We start from the raw sequence: 19,175 nt of genomic DNA on the forward strand, positions 1-19,175 counted from the left end.
GTGAGGCTGCTGAGTGTGTTTTTCAATCAAGCTGTTCCTGGGTAGTTATATTGGATATAAAAATGTTCTTACAGAGGCAGCCACATGGTGCAGCGCAATAGTGTACTAACGCACTAACCCAAAGCACCATGAGGGGTTGGAGGCAAATTCAGACCCACAGTTTCCAACACAATGGGAATCAATGTCTGCTAAGCCATTTGGGGAAGCAGTGAACTGAGGGATAATCAGTGGATCAGTCATTAACTCCTGGCCATTCCTGATGGCTGGTGGCAGAAAAGCATAGCAGCACTTCACCTGTCTGCCCACTCATAATGCTTGATGTACAGGTGGCCAAGACCTAAAAGGGCAGTGTTTAAAATTGGGAGGGGGGGGTGGAAAATATAAGTTAAAAGGTTCAAATAAAGATGTAGTTTTGAAAGTGTTCCCACCCAACAATACTCTCATTGTAACGAAAAGAGATGGACTTGCATGTTTTATCCTCCATTTTTGTTCTTACTGAGTGGTGACAAATTTGGTAATCATTTCCACACTGGATTAGTTTGGCTGCATTTGGAATTTTTCTGAATTTTCCACTTCTTCACAGTGTCTCTTCTCATTACAGCTAAAGGCAGTGACCGGTGTTAAGATACAGTACCACAAAGGAGATTGGTCCAAAAGGTAGAAAAGCATGGAATAGGTGGGCAATTACTGAAGTGTTATTGGCAACTGGCAGTATCAAAGGAGCTGTGTCAGAGTGATGGGAAGTGATAGTGGAGTGCCCCAAGCATGTTGCTGGAACTTTTGTTGTATATCATGTGTATTAATGATTTGGAAGTGGGAATAGAGACAAAACTGTCAAAATTTGCTGATGTCACCAGGGTGGAGGAAGGTTTGCAAACTACCAAGAGCTTATTAGCTGCAAATTGGGAAGCTGAGAAATGGCAAATTAAATTTAATATCGACAAGTGCAAAGTGATGAGGCTAGGGAAGGAGAATAAACATTGGATCTGCAAACTGTCTATAGAATACAGCACAGGAAAAGGATTTGGGGGAATTAGTGGATAGATCGTGAAGTTATCCAAACAGTTGCATCAGCAGTAAATGAGACAAAAAGGATCTTGGGTTGCGTAGTGCATGGAATAGAATGCAAATCAGAAGAGATGATACTGGACATTGGTTCATTCCTGTGTGGAAGACTGTGCGCAGTCTGGCAGCCATGACACTGGAAACAGTGCAGCAAAGAACTACCCATCTGATATCTGGCATCAGAAAGCTAAGCTACAAAGGGAGATCACAAAAGCTGAGTTTGTTTACACCATAAACGGAAAGAAGATTTTATTGAGACATTCAGGATCCTTAAGGGCATTCACTGAGGAAACTTTTTGCCATGGTCTGGAGAACACCAACAGGGGAGGGAAGGGAATGGGATGAAGCTTAGAAGAGGGAAGGTGAATGGACAGACCATATATAATGTTAAAAGGGAGTTGGACAGGCATTTGATGAGAAAATGAATCATGGATATAGTTAGTGAATTACATATTCTGTTTTTGAACTCTGGGCTGGCCAGATGGACCAAAATGGTCTTTTCCAGTCCTGTACATTCCTACGTTCCTATGTAATAACCCCCAAAGCAGCACTTTAAAATCCAAACTCCTGATTCAATGATGGAACAAAATGTAGTTTGGGCCTCTCATCGCCATTGTATCTTAATCACTCAGGGCATTCAAACCTGTTACCATAGACATGCTGCTTTCTCTTGTATTCTGTTCAAGGGCTTTAAAGTTGATATACAACCAGGTCATATTTTTAAAAAGTTTCCACAATTAGTTTTTAGCGTACCCTAAGCAGCTGTTTTCTGTAGATTTTCTTACCAGCCCTCCCATCTCGGCACAGCACAGATTCACTACCCCTTTGTAATCATAAATCCATCTGAGAAAAGCTTTATTTTCTCTCAAATTCAGACCAGTGGAAATATCAGATAGAAGTGCCAATGGGGCTGTAAACATGTTGATTCCACAGTCCACTTTTTGATTGGTCCAAAGCAATGCGTAAATAACACAAACTCCACAAATATGCGTATCCTGTTCTAACTTTGTGGAATGGTCTCTCAGAAAAAAATCTAAACATCAGCATTACTACTTTTGAAAGTGGTTCATTCTCATACAAGCGTAGCAATTCTTAAAATATTTTTTTTAATGCAAAATAATTTGCCAGAGCTTAAGTATTTAAGTAAGCTATGCCATCAATCAGTTTATACGTTTTTGTTTTGCGCATGGCTCACTCGGTTACATGAGCAATTAATGATATTTTCATATGATGCCAAAGAATAGATCTGTGTTAGTGAAAAATGGTCTTTGATAGTACCAGAAGGTTTCCTTCTAGTTTTGTTTTACAAAGCTGTTTATGAAGTTAGTGTACTGTTCAAGGAATTGACTCTGAAGTTAGAATGTGATGCCTTGGAATTCCCTTTCACTTCAGCACAATGAGTCAAACTTATTCCATTCTCACCAAAATGCTAAATGGACCTGTGTGTGTACATTTTATCTCTTGGTGGAAGAATGGAAGAAACACGATTCATACTGCCCAGGTTATACCGTTTGTCATCCAGTGGCATTGACAACAGCTGTGGCATCTATGACCCACAGCATGCGACCCTTCCAGCTAAAGGGGATGTACAGTGCAGGCAGCACCCATACAGTGGAAGATAGGAAACCATAAGCTTGTAATACTAATCTGCCTTATGAATATTGGGCCAGATTTCCCACTTTGGTGGAGACTTGTGTAAAGTCAGTGTGGCAGACTCTGCATCTGTCATGATTTGACGACCGCTGACCCCCACAGATTTTTGGCAGTAAGCCTAGTTACCATAATTCTGGTGGGCTCCCAGCAGGATTCCCACCTGTTCCAGTGAACTCACCTTAGAATGGTGATGGCGATGGGGGGGTGGGTGGTGGTGTTGGTGGTGTAAAGTGCTTGCAAGCAACACAGTACAGCCGGTTGTCTTCAGGGCAGCTGGAAGGGAGGGCCAGATTAAGAAAAAAAAATCAAAAACGGCGGGTTTCATGAGTCCAATCCTGTGATGCATTGCACTCCTTTAGAGGGCTTTTTACATTTGAAATCCAAACCTGCCCGTCACAGCTGTATTGAACGCCAGAATTAAGTGTATTTTCTGGTGTCCAGCATTGAAGAATTCCATTCAAGTTGGTGATGCTGGAAATCAATGTCAGATATCATTGTCATTATGTTGCAATTTGAATATATCTATCCATATTTGGGTGGAATATCCCAGAAGAAGGTGCAGAGGATATTTACCAGAAAGGTACCAGTGATGAGGGACTTCAGTTATGTGGAGAGATTGGAGAAGCTGGGATTGTTCTGAAAGTAAAGAAGGTTAAGGGGAAATCTAATAGAGGTGTTCAAAATTATGAGGGGTTTTGATAGGGTAGATAGGGAGAAGCTGTTTCCATTGGCAGGAGGGTCGGTAACTAGAGGACACAGATTTAAAATAATTGGCGAAAAATCCGGGGTTGGAGGGGGGTGGTGGGATGAGGAGAATTTTTTTTACGCAGCGAGTTGTTATGATCTGGAATGCACTGCCTGAAATGGTGGTGGAAGCAGATTCAATAGTAACTTTCAAAAGGGAATTGGATTTATACTTAAAAAGGAAAAATTTGCAGGGCTATGGGGAAAGAGCAGGGGAGCGGGACTAATTGGATAGCTCTTTCAAAGAGCCGGCACAGGCACGATGGGCCAAATGGTCTCCTTCTGTGCTGTATGACACAGTGACAACAGTCAGTGGGGAGCCATCAAAATGGTTCCTGGTCAATTTTCCATTGCTGATCTGCTCGAAATCAGACAAAAACATAGCAGTAAACCTTGTCGACTAAATACCAAATGATCCAATTCTTGTGTTGTGATTGAGTAATTGTAGAATCAGTGAGATATATTAGCAAGTTTATGTTGTGCACATGATCTCATCCTGTCCTTATAACTCACCGATAATCACACTGGCCTGTACTAGGTGTGAGAAGAGGTACTGGTTTACCAGACTGATTCCTGGGATGGCAGGACTGACGTATGAGGAGAGATTGGGTCGATCAGGCCTATATTCACTAGAGTTTAGAAGAATGAGAGGTGATCTCATCGAAACATATAAAATTCTAACAGGACTAGACAGACTAGATGCAGGGAGGATGTTCCCAATGGCTGGGGAGTCCAGAACCAGGGGTCACAGGATACAGGGGTATGCCATTTAGAACAGAGATGAGAAGAAATTTCTTCACTCAGAGGGTGGTGAACCTGTGGAATTCTCTACCACAGAAGGCAGTGGAGGCCAAGTCATTAAATATATTCAAGAAGGAGATAGATATAATTCTTAATGCTAAAGGGATCAAGGGATATGGGGAAAAAGCAGGAACAGGGTACTGAGTTAGTCGATCAGCCATGATCATTTTGAATGGCGCAGCAGGCCTGAAGGGCTGAATGGCCTACTTTTGCTCCTATTTTCTATGTTTCTATGTAAGCAAGATTTAAAAATATAAACAAGGTTCAGTATTTATTGGGTTAAACCAACTGCTGAAGCAGTGAACTGAAGGGTAAAAGAAAGAAAGACTTGGATTTATATAGTGCCTTTAACGACCTCAGGACGTCCCAAAGCACTTTATAACCAATTAAGTACTTTTGAAGTGTAGCCACCATTGTAATGTACGGTATTAGATGATGAAGGGATGGGGAGGGGGGTGCGGGGGCGATCTCAGTCAAACTCTTTTACTTGAGTGGACACCTTTTGTGAGATCTCAGCAGGGCCAGCAGATGGACCACCCCATGGAAATGAAGAGGGAGAAATGAACACTTTAAGGTCGGAATGCTGCTGGTAGCCCGCTAAAATAGTTGATGACAGACAGGTGGCAGTAAAGGCGGATGAGTTCATGAAACTACACCCTTCCAGGGCTGCAGGAAGATGCGTGTGGATGAAAGGGCAGTAATGGGAAAAAAGTAGTCTTTTTCAGGAAGAGGAGAATTATTTTGAGCAAAAACAACTCAATAGCAAGCTTGAAAATCTACTCTGTGAACTGTGTGCGTATGTGCATGCAAGAGCTGTTCTTTATAACACAAACTGATCCAACCGACTGATATTGCACAGGGCCTTTGATTTAGTGCCATAAGTGTCCAGTAAATGAAATCAAAAGTACTAACAAGTCTGGAGCAAAGTATGCACAACTGAAAGTACTTGACGCTCTTCAAAATTCCCAAAGCTCTTAGTTACAAACGGATAAACAATTATCACACGCTGTTTCCTGACTTATAATGGCATTTGTACCAGCAGTGCAAGCAGCTGACAAAACTCTCAAGTCCACATTTCCAACTAGTTTTGCTGAAGTGCGGAATCCCATTGGGCATTTCAGTTCAGCAGTTCCTCTCACCTTTGAACCATTTGACCTCTGGCTCTGGAACACCAGTGGTTCTACATTCCAGAACTGAAGTGTCACCAAGGCCAATTAGGATTTCCTTTTGGACAACAGTGACCTTTGGAGCCTCTGAGGAGAAGAAAAATGACAAATTACAACTCCTACACGAACATCTTTCAGAATGTAAAATGGAAACTATTCCCTTTTTCCCTCTATCAAATAGTTTTTACTGGCATAAATCTGTACTTACTCTCTTCTTGAACAAAATAGCACAATGACAAGATCACTGCATAATTTAGACCCCATTGCTATCTTCTGGCATTCCATAATTTATTTTATTTGAATCTCAACATGAAACCCTGTTCACTTTGATTTATTTATTTTTAAAATTTAAAATACACAAACTAAACTTAAAATGACATCCCATCAATCAGAACCAAAAGCCTAGAATTGAATTTTCCCCCATTATAGGGTTGAATATTTTTTGGGGCATTCTTTCTGACATCTTGAGAATAAAATTAAAAACATGATATGAAACAAGGAATCATTGTGAACCTTTTAACAAAGGCTATGAACACTGGAAGTCTGAAGTAAAATCTGAAAATGCTTGAAATGTTCAACAGGCCTACCATAGAATCACAGAAGGGTACAGCACAGAGGAAGGTCAGTCAGTCCATTGTGCCCGTGCCAGCTCCTTGAAAGAGCGATCCAATTAGTCCCATTCCCCTGCCCTTTCCCCATAGCCATGCAATTTTTCCCCTTCAAGTATTTATCCAATTCTCTTTTGAAAGTTATTATTGAATCTGCTTCCACCACCCTTTCAGGCAATGCATTCCAGATCACAACAACTCATTGCAAAAAAAAATTCTCCTCACTTCGCCTCTGGTTCTTTTGTCAATTACCTTAAATCTGTGCCCTCTGGTTACCGACCCTTATGCCACTGGAAACAATTTCTCATTAATATTCTATCAAAACCCTTCATGATTTTGAACACCTCTATTAAATCTCCCCGTAACCTTCTTTGCTCTAAGGAGAACAACCCCAGCTTCTCCAGTCTCTCCAGGTAACTGAAGTCCTGCATCCCTGCTACCATTCTAGTAAATGTCCTCTGCACCCTCTCTAAGGCCTTGACATCCTTCCTAAAGTGTGGTGCCCAGATTTGGACACAATACTACAGCTGGGGCCTAACCAGTGATTTATAAAGGTTTAGCATAACTTTCTTGCTTTTGTACTCTTATGTCTCTATTTATAAAACCAAGGAAAGGGTATGCTTTTTTAACAGCCTTATCCAACTTGTCCTGCCAACTTCAAAGACTTGTGTGCGTACACCCCCAGGTCTCTCTGAACCTGCACCCCCTTTAAAATTGTACCATTCTACCAGCATCTGAAAGAGAAAGATAGATTAAAGCTTAAGGTGAGACTCATCAAAATTCAAAACGTTGACCTATCTTTACTGTTTCAGACCCTGACTGACCTGTTGTGCATTTCCAGCATTTTTTCACATTTTTTTTTCTACCACTTTAGCCGTGAAAATTGGGTTCTATGACATCAATAGGACCCCCTTGCAATTTTGACGTACCAATGGATGGACCATGCGCCACACGAACTCCACCTATAGGTACTTGATGTTGAATGGCCTAACCAGCATTCCTTAAAGGGACAGATGCAGGCCGCTCAAGAAAAGTTAAAAAATAAGATGTGAATATGACTTTTGTGGAGTCAGGAGGAACAGCAATGCTCCTTTCAGCCCCCCCCCCCCCCCCATCCAATCAACGAGCTGCTCAAACTGCATGAGTATCTTGCTGACGGAATGGTAATGTAAATTGGTCCGGCCTCTCTGGTGACATCGGGTGTGCGTCCTGAATGCCCTGCCGACCGCCCACTTGATGTCCACTGCTACCGAAAATCACCCCCTAGGTTTATTTAACTGCATATTGCACAGAATATCCAATTTACCTGTAACATTCAGTGAAATAAAAGCTTGTATCCTCACAGTATGAATCACCTGAATCAATAGTGCTTTGGTATGATTTACATGGTAAAGCTACAGCTTAATTCTCATAATATATTTATTGATAATTGACATTAGGATACTGCTCAATTCCACAATTTTTATGAAATACTACGTGCTTTTACGTTATATAGAAAAAAAAACTTGCCGATTTTGCCAGGCAGCAACACACCTCATGGCTCCAATACATAGACAAATTGTTCAAGTGTCATTCTCATGGTGTATGACACATTCATGGTTTATGGCACACATCTGAATCCCTGAACACGCTATCAATCTACCTATCTTCTCAACCTGTACATAAAGCTGACTAGTTTTCAGCGTACATGCATCAGAGTTTGCATTGTAACAAATGATACTAGAGGAGAAGGAATTATCACTTTTCGCCTAGTGTGTTCTTTGGGCACATTGAGTGACTTCTCACAGAACAGAAAATGCTTCAGATGTCAGCGTACAGAAGCACATAGAGTCTTCAGATAATTCCATTATACAGAGCCTATTTAATTTTCCAGTATCATGTTTGTAACAATGAGCCGGAATTTGCTGGAACGGCGTGAGGTGCAACTTACGCCGTTAATTGAACATTTGCACTCTCTGTTCATCCTGCAGCATCCCAGCAAATTATGAGGCAACACAACTAATGACATAACTCACTTATTCCGTTATTTCCTGGAACTTTTACGTTACACTGGCGCACGTCGTTAATGCGTCATTATTATGGCGCAAGTTTCCAGCAAATTCGGGCTAATAGTTTCTAGCTTTTCCTGTCATGCAAATTCTTCAGCCAGATCTCCCACTGTATCTGTCACACAAGAGTCAGGATTGGGTTTTAATACAGCTTGGTGATTATGATAATGTTGACCTAATCCCCCTCGTATTTAACTAGTACAGTTTATGACACAATTAGAACCTTTCATTGCACAGCAGTCTGCAACACATTCTAGTCCATCTGTAATTCTACAGATAAAGGTAAATTCTGCATTCCCAGTGAGGAGCCAACCTCAGGGGGAGCTCGGATCAGAGTTAGATCTACAGCACTGTAGTCCCATTTTTCTAACCCATGCTCCCTCCAAGCATGGCTCCCTGTCGGGAGCATAGGACCAGAGAGTTCACTCTTCAGCTCTTTGCACTGTTACACACAAAAATACAAGGACTTTTACACTAACCTATGTAGGTGAGAATGGATGCTTGTCTGTCTGTCCCTGCAGGGTTACTGGCCAGGCAGGTATAAACTCCAGAATCCTTCTGGGAAGCATGTCGAATAATTAGACTGCCACCTTTAGTTAGCATATGCCTTTAAAACACAAAGTACAGTGAGACAACTTAGACATGTATTTATTATAATATGGCATATTTTACTATTGAAGGTTGTAAACATTAAATATAGGCTAACTTCAAATAACAAAATAATTCTTCCATAAATAGTGAACAGACCATTATATCCTTCTTTAATTTACTCTTTCTCTCCTTCTGAAAGTACTGATGCATGCTGAGGTGTGTATCCATTGGCACTGTTCTATACCTGCAGGTTCCAAGTGTCATTATTCATCCATTATCCCTGATATTGAATGTCAGAAGGCTATTTTACTTTGAGGGGGGGGGGGGGGAGGGGGGGGGGGGTTGGGAGGAGCATTAAGGCTGACTCTGATCCGGTTCTCACCTGACATCCTCACACACATCTATGCTTTCCAACATGGAGAGCAATCATGAGTAGCACCGTTGGCTCATTTCTCAGGCTGAATCATCCTGTTTGACCCTCAGTTGAGTTTATGACCTATACGCCCATCACAAAGTCTACCTACTTCCAAATCCAGCACATTGCCCGTCTCCACCTCTACCTCAGCCAATCTGCTGCTGAAACCCTCATAAATGCCTTTGACACCTCTAGTCTTGTCTACTTTGCTGGCCTCCCATCCTCCACCCTCCACAAACTCCATTGCATTGAAATGCTGCTACCAATATCCTATCCTGCACTGTATCCTGTTTGGCCATCACCCCTGTCCATGTTGAACTATACTTTCTCCTGGGTCCCCCAACACCTAAAATTTATAATTCTTGTCCTTGTCTATAAATCCCTCCATGGTTTTGTCCCTCCCTATCTCTAACCTCCTCCAGCCCTCCAACCTTCCATCCAAATTCTCAGTTTCTCTGACTAGTCTTGTGTGCATCCCCTTTCTGTTTGCCCCACCATTGGCGGCTTTGCCTTCAACCTAGGTCCTAATATCTTCAATTCCCTCCCTAAACACCAGCCCCTCTCCTCCTTCAAGATCCCCCTCTTTGACCAAGCTTGTGGACACCTCTTCTAATCTTTCCTTTATAGCTCGGCCTCCATTTTCCTCGTGCCACTGCAGAGCACCTTGCAATATTTTTCTGCTTTAAAGGCACTATATAAATGCAAGTTGTTGATTTTGTTGTTGAAACCTCATTTGTATAAGAATATGTTATACAGAATTCTGTTATTAAATTTCACAATACAAAATACTTTAAATAATTCACCAGGCTTGGCCTTCTGAATTCTATATAATATGATTACGTTCGAATCGTATGTACAGAACATGTATAATTTTCTTTGGTAATCAGCAGTGCTCCATATTTTTAAATGTTTTTACTTCCTCCCCTTTTCTTGTCTTCCTGAACCACAAATTAACCAACCGTGGCTGACCTACTCCCAGTCTGCCCACACTGCTCTTGAGCTGGCCAATAGGAAGTGTACAAGACGGTCCTCTTTCTGGTATTCTCACCTCTATTCATACTGCAGTGGACAAAATTGATTGATCCAGCATCAGAGAGTACCAAAAAGTGCAATTGGTCGAGCAGCTAAATGTAGATTATTTAACAATATGCTAAAATTAATGTTAATTAAAAATTATAAACATGCTTCCAGCACAAACACAGCACGTTTAATAGCAGAATTTCATTACATCAAAAAAATAAGACCAAATGCTTAAGAATTTTCACAATTTGGGGTCATTATATTTTCTGTATATAATATACAGAGTCTCACACCTGGATTATGTCGACAGGTCTGATATCAAAGAGACTTACTGTGCAAACAGAGTTTTGTTTGTGACAAAAAACCAACATAAGAGACTCCTCGTTTTTTTTTGGGGGGGTGGTGGTGAGGGAAGAATAACAATCTTATAGGAAATACACTATAGTGTAACACTGAGAAAATAAACTGTCAGCTGGGGAACTGAAGCAGAAACAAAGCTCAGTCCTGGTATTTGCTTCAAACAGGGCAAAAGAGAATGTCATCTCATAAAAAAAAAGATATTAGGTTATGCAGCAAATCACATGGGACACACTATGAAAAGCTGGTTCACATGCAATTTGTTCTATATGCAGACTACAGCCGCGGAGTTGCGTGTATTGACTGGGCCATGAGCCTTGGGGTATTTCATTTTTGGACTTGCTTCTTTCAAATATTCCCAATAGCAATAAAGTTCAAAGTGTTGCTGAGTATAATTCGGCATACTTGTGTTAGTTTCCTGAACAGCCAGGAACAGAATGCAAAATACTTTAAGGTTGAGAACTTGATTGTGTATCCATCCTGCAAAATAAGTGTACTGCAGTCCCTGACTTCTACCACTAGTGGCTGCTAGAGCTCTAAGCTAACCCAACAGCAGCCTCTAGTGGCAGGCATTCGGGCTCCAGTAGTATTAAATTACAGTGTCCTCTTCTATCCGGCCAGAATACATTCACTAACAACTGTTTCTTTTTCAATTTTTTATCCTCCTCGTCTCAAGCTAGGTTCCACAGATGCCAGCTGACCTCTTAAGCTCTCTCAAGGGTCCATTCTTCACAGTTAATCCTAGATATTGAGTGTTGGCTAGCTATTGGTCATTGGAGCTGCGCCTGATGCTGCTTTCCCTTCCCTTTCCCCAGCAGTGGTTGCTGGATTGCAATCAGGTGCGTTAATGTTGGTGAATTTTTATTTCCTCCCTCCCAAATCCAGTCATCGCCAATTGTAGTGCCCCAAATGCTCAAGTTGATGTCACAGGGATTGAACCTGGGAGATTTTGGACTGTATGGCTCATTGGCATCTAATTTAGCAGCTGGGCCATGGGGAGAGGTAACTGCTCTTTCTTAAAATGTGACCTTGGTTCAGGAATAACTATTAAGAAGAATAAGCATTTACCTTCTAATGTGTCACAAATATCACTTTTTAATTGAAATAATTTGTCTACAGATACACCCATCTGTTTAGCCTGTATTCATCCATCTGAGCTGCTAAATAGTGGAGCTGGTGCACTGACATAAGATCAGCTGTGGGGATCTCCTTGGAGCACGTCTGCTTTTCGTCAGTGGTGTCAATGTGATAATGAGCCTGGGTAGAGACGTCACCAGAGTGCCTGCTCCAAGGTTTAGCAGCTGAGATGAATGAATACAAGGCTCCACTTAAGAAGCCTGCAAATGTGAATATAAAGCTAATTAGTTAAAATCTGGGATTCATTTCAAAATAAGTACTTACCATTTTGTTAACATTCTAAGCGACATGTGTGAAGCTGGAGACAACTATAATAAGATCAGCATGTTATGAAAATGATCCTGGTAGACCTCCAGAGAATGTCTATTGGGGTACCAAAAACCAAACTACAGACTTACCTTGGCTGATTGCATGCCCCAACAGTCATAGATAATAAGCAAGACTCAGTTATAGTAAAATTCCCTTTCAAGTGTACACTTGTCAGAAGTTAATAAAACCTATACCCACACAAATGCACTTTTCAACTTTGCTCATTATTTACCCAATGTTTTCCCCATCTCTCCTGAAAGCACGGGCTCAACCCCCAGCCTACCTTTAGAAACTCATCAAATGGCCATCTCGCTTGTGTCAGTTTAGGCAGTGATGGTCAGCAGGCTATTTGATCAGGAGGTGTATGACGTCCAGTTCTGAACCTGTCATTATCCGACATCCGCACAATCACTTTCCAACAGCGATCACAAGAAGCAAGAACCTTGGCTAAATTTTCTCACCATAGCACCTCAATAAGCAACTCAGCTGAGATGAAGTACCTTCCCCTCCGTCTAGTTTGAGCTCTACACGGAGCAGCAGGTTTACCCGCTGAACCACCCGAGGCGGTTTTATGGATTATTTAAAAGAACTGACGTTGCAAAGCACAACAAAATCTTGAATTATTGTAAAATTAAATATCACAACAGTCTGTACCTGCTTGTTCCCATTATGAACATATCATTGTGAGTCCAGACTATGTGTGGCTGGGGGTAGCCTGTGGCAGAGCAGCTGATTCGCACCTCTCTCCTTTCAGTGAAGGTCTGGTTCTTGGGATACACGGTGACTCGTGGAGGTTCTGATTTGAAGCACAACATTGCCAGTTACTTAGAATAAAATGATTTTAGTACAATTGCATGATTTAGCAAATTACACAGAAATATGAGGTTCAGACAAGATAGATCAATTCACAGAAAACCACTCAAACATTATAAACCTGAGCACCAGTTTGTCTCAAAAAGCAGGTGGTTTTGTTTTGTTTTACTGAATTCAAATTCTCAAACTACCATAATGGGATTTGAACTCATGTTCTCAATTATTAGTCCAGGCCTTTAGATTAGTAGTCCAGTAACATAACCACTGCACTACTGTAACCTCTCAATACAAGCATCAGGCTACAAATTCAACTACTCAAAAACACTGCATCCTGGTTCAGCAGTTCTGGGACCTTTGTAAGCATATTTCTTTGATTAGGGCTAAGCCAAGAATACACCTGAGATGGCTTCAACTCCCCAAAGAAAGGTCTCACTCCTGGGCAACCCAACTCCAGGGCATTATTGCCTGGAACAACGTCTCTGGTTCAGCATGGAAACAAATTCCACCCTACCAATTCCACTGAGCACCCAATTGTATCTCTGCTAATTAATAAATTTTAAAAATAACAGCAACCATCCTTCAGGCAACACAAAACTAGGATAAGTGTTTTGGTGCAGCTGACAATCTGTGAATTTCTACACTGAGCACGTGCAGCAGGATTTAGTGCCTGAGTATCATAATTTTCCATAAAACGTCCCAGTAGCCATGAAAATGCCGGTTTCTGAGTGCCTCTCATACTACCAAATCATTTGCCTTACACATAACCCATAAGGTAAGTATTTATTCAACATGGTCATACTTCACTGCACCAGACTCTTTAAGCAAGGGATACTCTTTGGTCTCATATCGATAATATAAGAAGTATTTGAAGATTAAGTGCTCAATTTTTTTGGGAGATTCACTTTTAATAAATATCAGTATTAGTCAGCGGATATGAGTTATTTTATGTAGATCAATCTTCATGGGTAAATTTGTTTAATCTCTGTTCTACAGCACATTAAAGGGTGAATCTCCTTTTGTGCAGGCATTTGAGGCAATTAACATGTCGGCTAATGCCAAGGCTGTTGAGCATGACATTTAAATGAAGCATGAAAGCCACTTTGCAAAGTACATATGTTATCAATATTACAGTTTTACTCAAGAAAATATAAAGGCATTTGAAATGTGGTTCCATTTTACTGCCAACAGACACTGCAAATCCATTGCAGCATTCTTGGGAGAGGGAAAGCAGAGGCAAATTATTTTTATATACTGCTTTGTTGTACATTACTTCTCATCCAGTGGAGAGATATTAATATACACATTACCCAGAGACCATGGGCAACAATCAGAGCCAAGCATATCAGCTTTCAGGGTGAGGTAGGTGACAATTTCACAACTGCCACTTGGGACTTTTCAATGTATGGTAAAGTTATTAACCTATTTTGCAATGAGCTTGTCTGGTCCCTGCTTTGAAAAAGTGCAAGTCTTTGTTAGCTATTCAGAGTTGGATAGTAATAGCAAGCAATTGAATTGGTCTCAACTATCATATGTTAAGTTCTAATTTTCAGTCACATGATCTGGTCTCTATAATTTTTGTAGCTTTCACTGTTGTTTTCAATGATATTGATGATAAGCTTTATTTCCAGTCAGAACATTATGGCAATATCAGAGGAAGTACAGAAACATGATACGGAATTAAATAATGGAATCATTCATGGCCATTATTTATAGTTGTGAATTATCTTGTGTACATGTTAAATTATCAACAAATACTTAGAATATGTAAATTTACACTTTGAGCTTGCCTTCGATTACAAAAGCGTTTCAAATGCTGAGGTTATTATTGGATGATGCATCAAAGGATTGGAGGTACAAACAGACAAAGAAAGCTTTATTTTGGAGCGATAAGATTAACCAGGTATCCAGTAATTATTTAATTTTAATGTCAGAGGGTTAAATAGAAAGATGGAGTCTTAACTTATTTGACATCGGCCCACATAGAATTTTTTATACAATAATTTTTATATGTTTGTATCTATGTATGATTAATGGTGCTATTATTAATCAAATGGTTAACAGGGACCAATCAAACCTGTGAATCACATTCTTTAATGAATAGAGAAAACAGCCATTATACCCTCCACGCAAAAACTGGCAATTTAAGTAAGTAAATTGAAAAATTGCAACTATTTAAGAATTGTAACTGAAAGTTGAACTAAGTTGAAGTATTCAGACATTCTAACTGAAATGTTAGAGTTCAGTGTCTGGGCCTGGTTAAGCAATGCGTCCCAACCCTTGGGGCTCAATTTATGAGCTTGCCAAGCCAGAAGTGTCAGTTTTAAAAGCCAATTTTTTTTTAATGTCTGTGAACAATGTCATGGGACTGTGTGAGAAGAGGAAATATAACAACTGAATGCCTGTGAACAATCCACTTAAAGAAACCCAGACAAGTATGACACCAATATTGCTTTTGTGGCTTATCTTCAAATTGCTGCAAAACACATTGTGCTATTATAATAAACAAACTAAAAATTTTAAAAGCTCTTCCAAAAATCCTCCTACAAAAAGCCTTGGTAAAAAAGGTTGTGGTGCCAGCCAAAGGTAGATGTACTATAATTGGCATTAGTCTGCCTGGCCTAGAGAGAGCGTAAAGTAATCACCCATCATTTAAATACAGTGGAATGGTCATGGACAGGTGGCGCGATCCCTGCTGGTGGTGGTGGGGGAAGGGGGGGGGGGGGAAATGGGGAGAAAAGCTCAAAAAAAAAATCCATTGTTGTTTAATAGTCCTTCCTATTCCCTTCTCTTGTGGTACTGTATGCCCTTGGCCTGGTCACAGTCATGCTTTGTACAATCTTCTGCCTATTGTCTCACTGATCTCCAAGACCTGCCTCCCCAGCAGTTTTGTTCTCCCAGCTGCTATTTCAAAGTTACCTATTCCCTGACACATGTCTGGCAATGAAAAACGTATTGGGACCAAACTGTCAGATAACTGATTTGAGGATATGAATATCCAATTCAAACAACTATTATACAGCCAGAAATTAGAACAAATATACATTTTGGGGGAAAAAGTTTAAAATGATCTGATTGGAACATAAGAACACGAGTAGGCCATTCAGCCCCTCGAGCCTGTTCTGCCATTCAATTAGATCATGGCTGACCTGTCTTAACTCCATCTACCCACCTTGGTTTTAAATTAAAACCAATTTAAACCTCTTCAATTGGTTTTAAGAGATTGGTATTCTGCTTGTTTTACTTAGTTTAATTTAAGAACATTTCTGTTACACAAATGCATGGGAAGATAATAATGAACAAGGTTTAGTGATATGACGATACTCTAAGTTGTCTAAAAAGGAATAAAAGCATTAACCTAGAAAAATTCACATGGGCAGCCATTAACCAATGAATTTAACACACAAGGGGGTTAATTTTGACTTTGGTTGATAGTGTAAAATGGCCGATATCAACTCAACCGCCCGTTATACATCTCTCCTAATTTTCATTTCTATTGAATACCAGGACTGGGGAAGAAACTGAGAGTCTGAGAATAAGTGGAGATGGAGTTACAGGGGGCGTTGAATAACACAAAGGTTGGACAAAGGATTAAAGAGCTATATTACAACAACTTGATTCCATATAGAGCTCCTCAAGTAATGAAACATCTCTGAACACTTAACATAAGGAGTAGGAGCAGGAATAGGCCAAACGGCCCCTCGAGCCTACTCCGCTATTCAATAAGATCATGGCTAATCTTCTACCTCAACTCCACTGTCCCGCCCTGTCCCCATATCCCTTGATTACCTTAGAGTCCAAAAATCTGTCGATCTCAGTCTTGAATATACTTAAGGACTGAGCATCCACAGCCCTCTGGGGTAGAGAATTCCAAATATTCACAACTCTTTGAGTGAAGAAATTTTACCTCATCTCAGTCCTAAATGGCTGACCACTTATTCTGAGACTATGCCCCCTAGTTCTAGACTCTCCAGCCAGGGGAAACAACCTCTCAGCATCAACCCTGTCAAGCCCACTAAGAATTTTATACATTTCAATGAGATCGTCTTTCATTCTTCTAAACTCCAGAGAGCATAAGCCCATTTTACTCCATTTCTCCTCATAGGATAATCCTCTCATCCCAGGAATCAATCTCGTGAATGTCCTTACTCTTATACTCTAACCCCCTTGCAATGAAGGTTAACATACCATTTGTCTTCCTAATTGCTTGCTGTATCTGCATGTTAACTTTCTGTGATTCGTGTACAAGGTCACCAAAATCCCACTGAATGTCGACATTTCTTAGTCTCCCGCATTTTAAAAAATATTCTGCTTTTCTATTCTTCTTACCAAAGTGAACAATTTCACACATTATACTCCAACTGCCACCTTCTCGCCCACTCACTTAACCTGTCTATATCCCTTTGCAGCCTATTTGCGTCTCCTCACAGCTTATTTTCCCACCTAGGTTTGTCCCCTCATCCAAGTCATTAATAAATATTGTAACCAGCTGAGGCCCAAGCATTGATCCTTGCGGCACCCCCAATCCCATGAGCCCTAATTTTGTGTAACAACCTCTTGTGTGGCACCTTATCAAATGCCTTTTGAAAATCCAAATATACGACATCCATTGGTTCCCCCTTACCTATCCTGCCAGCTACACTCTCAAAAAACTCTCATAGATCTGTCAAACACGATTTCCCATTCATAAAACCATGTTCACTCTGTCTAATCATATTATGATTTTTCAAGTGTCCTGTTATTACGTCCTTAATAATAGATTCTAGCATTTTCCCTACTACTGATGTCAGACTAACTGGCCTACACTTCCCTGTTTTCTCTCTCCTTCCTTTCTTGAATAGTGGAGTTACATTTGCTACCTTCCAATCTACGGGGACTGTTCTAGAATCTAGGGAATTCTGGAAGATGAAAACCATTGCATCCACTATCTCTGCAGCCACCTCTTTTAAAACCCTAGGATGTAGATCATCAGGTCCAGGGGATTTGTTGGCTTTTACTCCCATTAATTTCTCCAGTACTTTTTCTTTACTAATCTTAATTACTTTAAGTTCCTCACTCTAATTAAACCCTTAGTTCCCCACTATTTCCGGCACTTTTTTGTGTCTTCTATTGTGAAGACAGATACAAAATATTTGTTTAACATCTCTGCCATTTCCTTATTCTCCATTATAATTTCTCCTGTCTCTGCTTCTAAGGGACCCACATTTACTTTTGCTAATCTCTTCCTTTTTACATACTTGTAGAAGCTCTTACAATCTGTTTTTATATTTCTTGCTAGTTTACTCTCATATTCAATTTTCTCCCTCTTTATCAATTTCTTGGTCATCCTTTGCTGATTTCTAAAATCCTCCCAATCTTCAGGCTTACTACTTTTCTGGGAAAATTGTAAGCATCTTCTTTTAATCTAATACTATCCTTAACTTCTCAAGTTAGCCACAGTTGGATCACTTTTCCCGTGGAGTTTTTATTCCTCATGGGAATGTTTATTCGTTGAGAATTATGGATTAATTCTTTAAATGTTCGCCATTGCTTATCTACTGTCATATCTTTTAATCTAATTTCCCAATTTACCTTAGCCAACTCACCCCTCATACCTACGTAATTGGCTTTGTTTAACCAGGTAGAAAAGATAAACATCCAGAAAGAAAGACAGGAAGATTTGATGTAGGTAGATTGAAGGCATGGTCATAAAGAAGGGTTTTTAGGAGGCTTTTGAAAGTGGAGAAGGAGTTAGCAAATCAAAGTGCTTTAGGCAAAAAAGAGAGAGGTGCAATGACTAAACAAATAGACTCAAGTCATGGAGCAAAGGGATCAGACAATGTGCAATAACCCAGTGTCAGACGAGTGAAGGGTGCATGTAGGGAATTGGTGCCTGGATAAGATTGCTCGCACAGGGCAGAGCAATTTTGCAGTGAAGACAAGAACAAAGATTCAGAAAAGCCACTCTCTGACATATAGGCAGCCAATGGGGCTTGGCAAGGAGAAGATTTGTGGGACTTTGTGCAGAAAAAGATATGGTCCATTGAATTCTCAATGTATTTGTGGTTGTGAAGAGTGCAGGCAGCAAGAAGAGCAAGCCCACAATATCAGGGATGGAATAAAAATGCCCCCCTTTTTTTGATCAAGCTATGTTATTTGATCCCTTAGGAATTTTGCAGGGGATGTGGGAAATGCACAGTACAAGACTTTGGTGTCTTCACAACTGACATTACCTTTCATCATTACCTCTCCCTCCCTGCTGCTCCTCAAAAAAAAATTTGAGTGAGCTTTCTGTCAGCTGAGATCAGGAAGCACGCCACATCACATCGCAAAGGAATCTGCAGTCTCGTCATTCCATCCCCTATTTGTGCATGGATGTATTCACTACAGATCGAAGAGCTACTCAAACTCAAAGATAGAGAAATGAAAAGAAAACAGATAAGTGGTTAGGAAATTGGACCTACGTTTAAAT

At 40.4% G+C, this 19,175-nt stretch overlaps 1 protein-coding gene across 4 annotated transcripts in view; it reads right to left on the reverse strand.

Annotated features, from left to right (window-relative positions):
* Positions 1 to 19,175, reverse strand: part of hmcn1 (hemicentin 1) — a 505,541-nt gene that overhangs the window by 279,011 nt on the left and 207,355 nt on the right. For all 4 annotated transcript variants that reach the window (XM_067990488.1, XM_067990487.1, XM_067990489.1 and 1 more), the window contains 3 exons: positions 12,569 to 12,710; positions 8,565 to 8,692; positions 5,403 to 5,516 (listed from right to left, as the gene is read on the reverse strand). In XM_067990488.1, coding sequence (XP_067846589.1) covers positions 5,403 to 5,516; positions 8,565 to 8,692; positions 12,569 to 12,710 — 384 coding nt within the window. The remainder of the gene's footprint in view (positions 1 to 5,402; positions 5,517 to 8,564; positions 8,693 to 12,568; positions 12,711 to 19,175) is intronic.

Source organism: Heptranchias perlo, chromosome 9, assembly GCF_035084215.1.
Source record: "Heptranchias perlo isolate sHepPer1 chromosome 9, sHepPer1.hap1, whole genome shotgun sequence".
Classification (NCBI taxonomy): Eukaryota; Metazoa; Chordata; class Chondrichthyes; order Hexanchiformes; family Hexanchidae; genus Heptranchias; species Heptranchias perlo.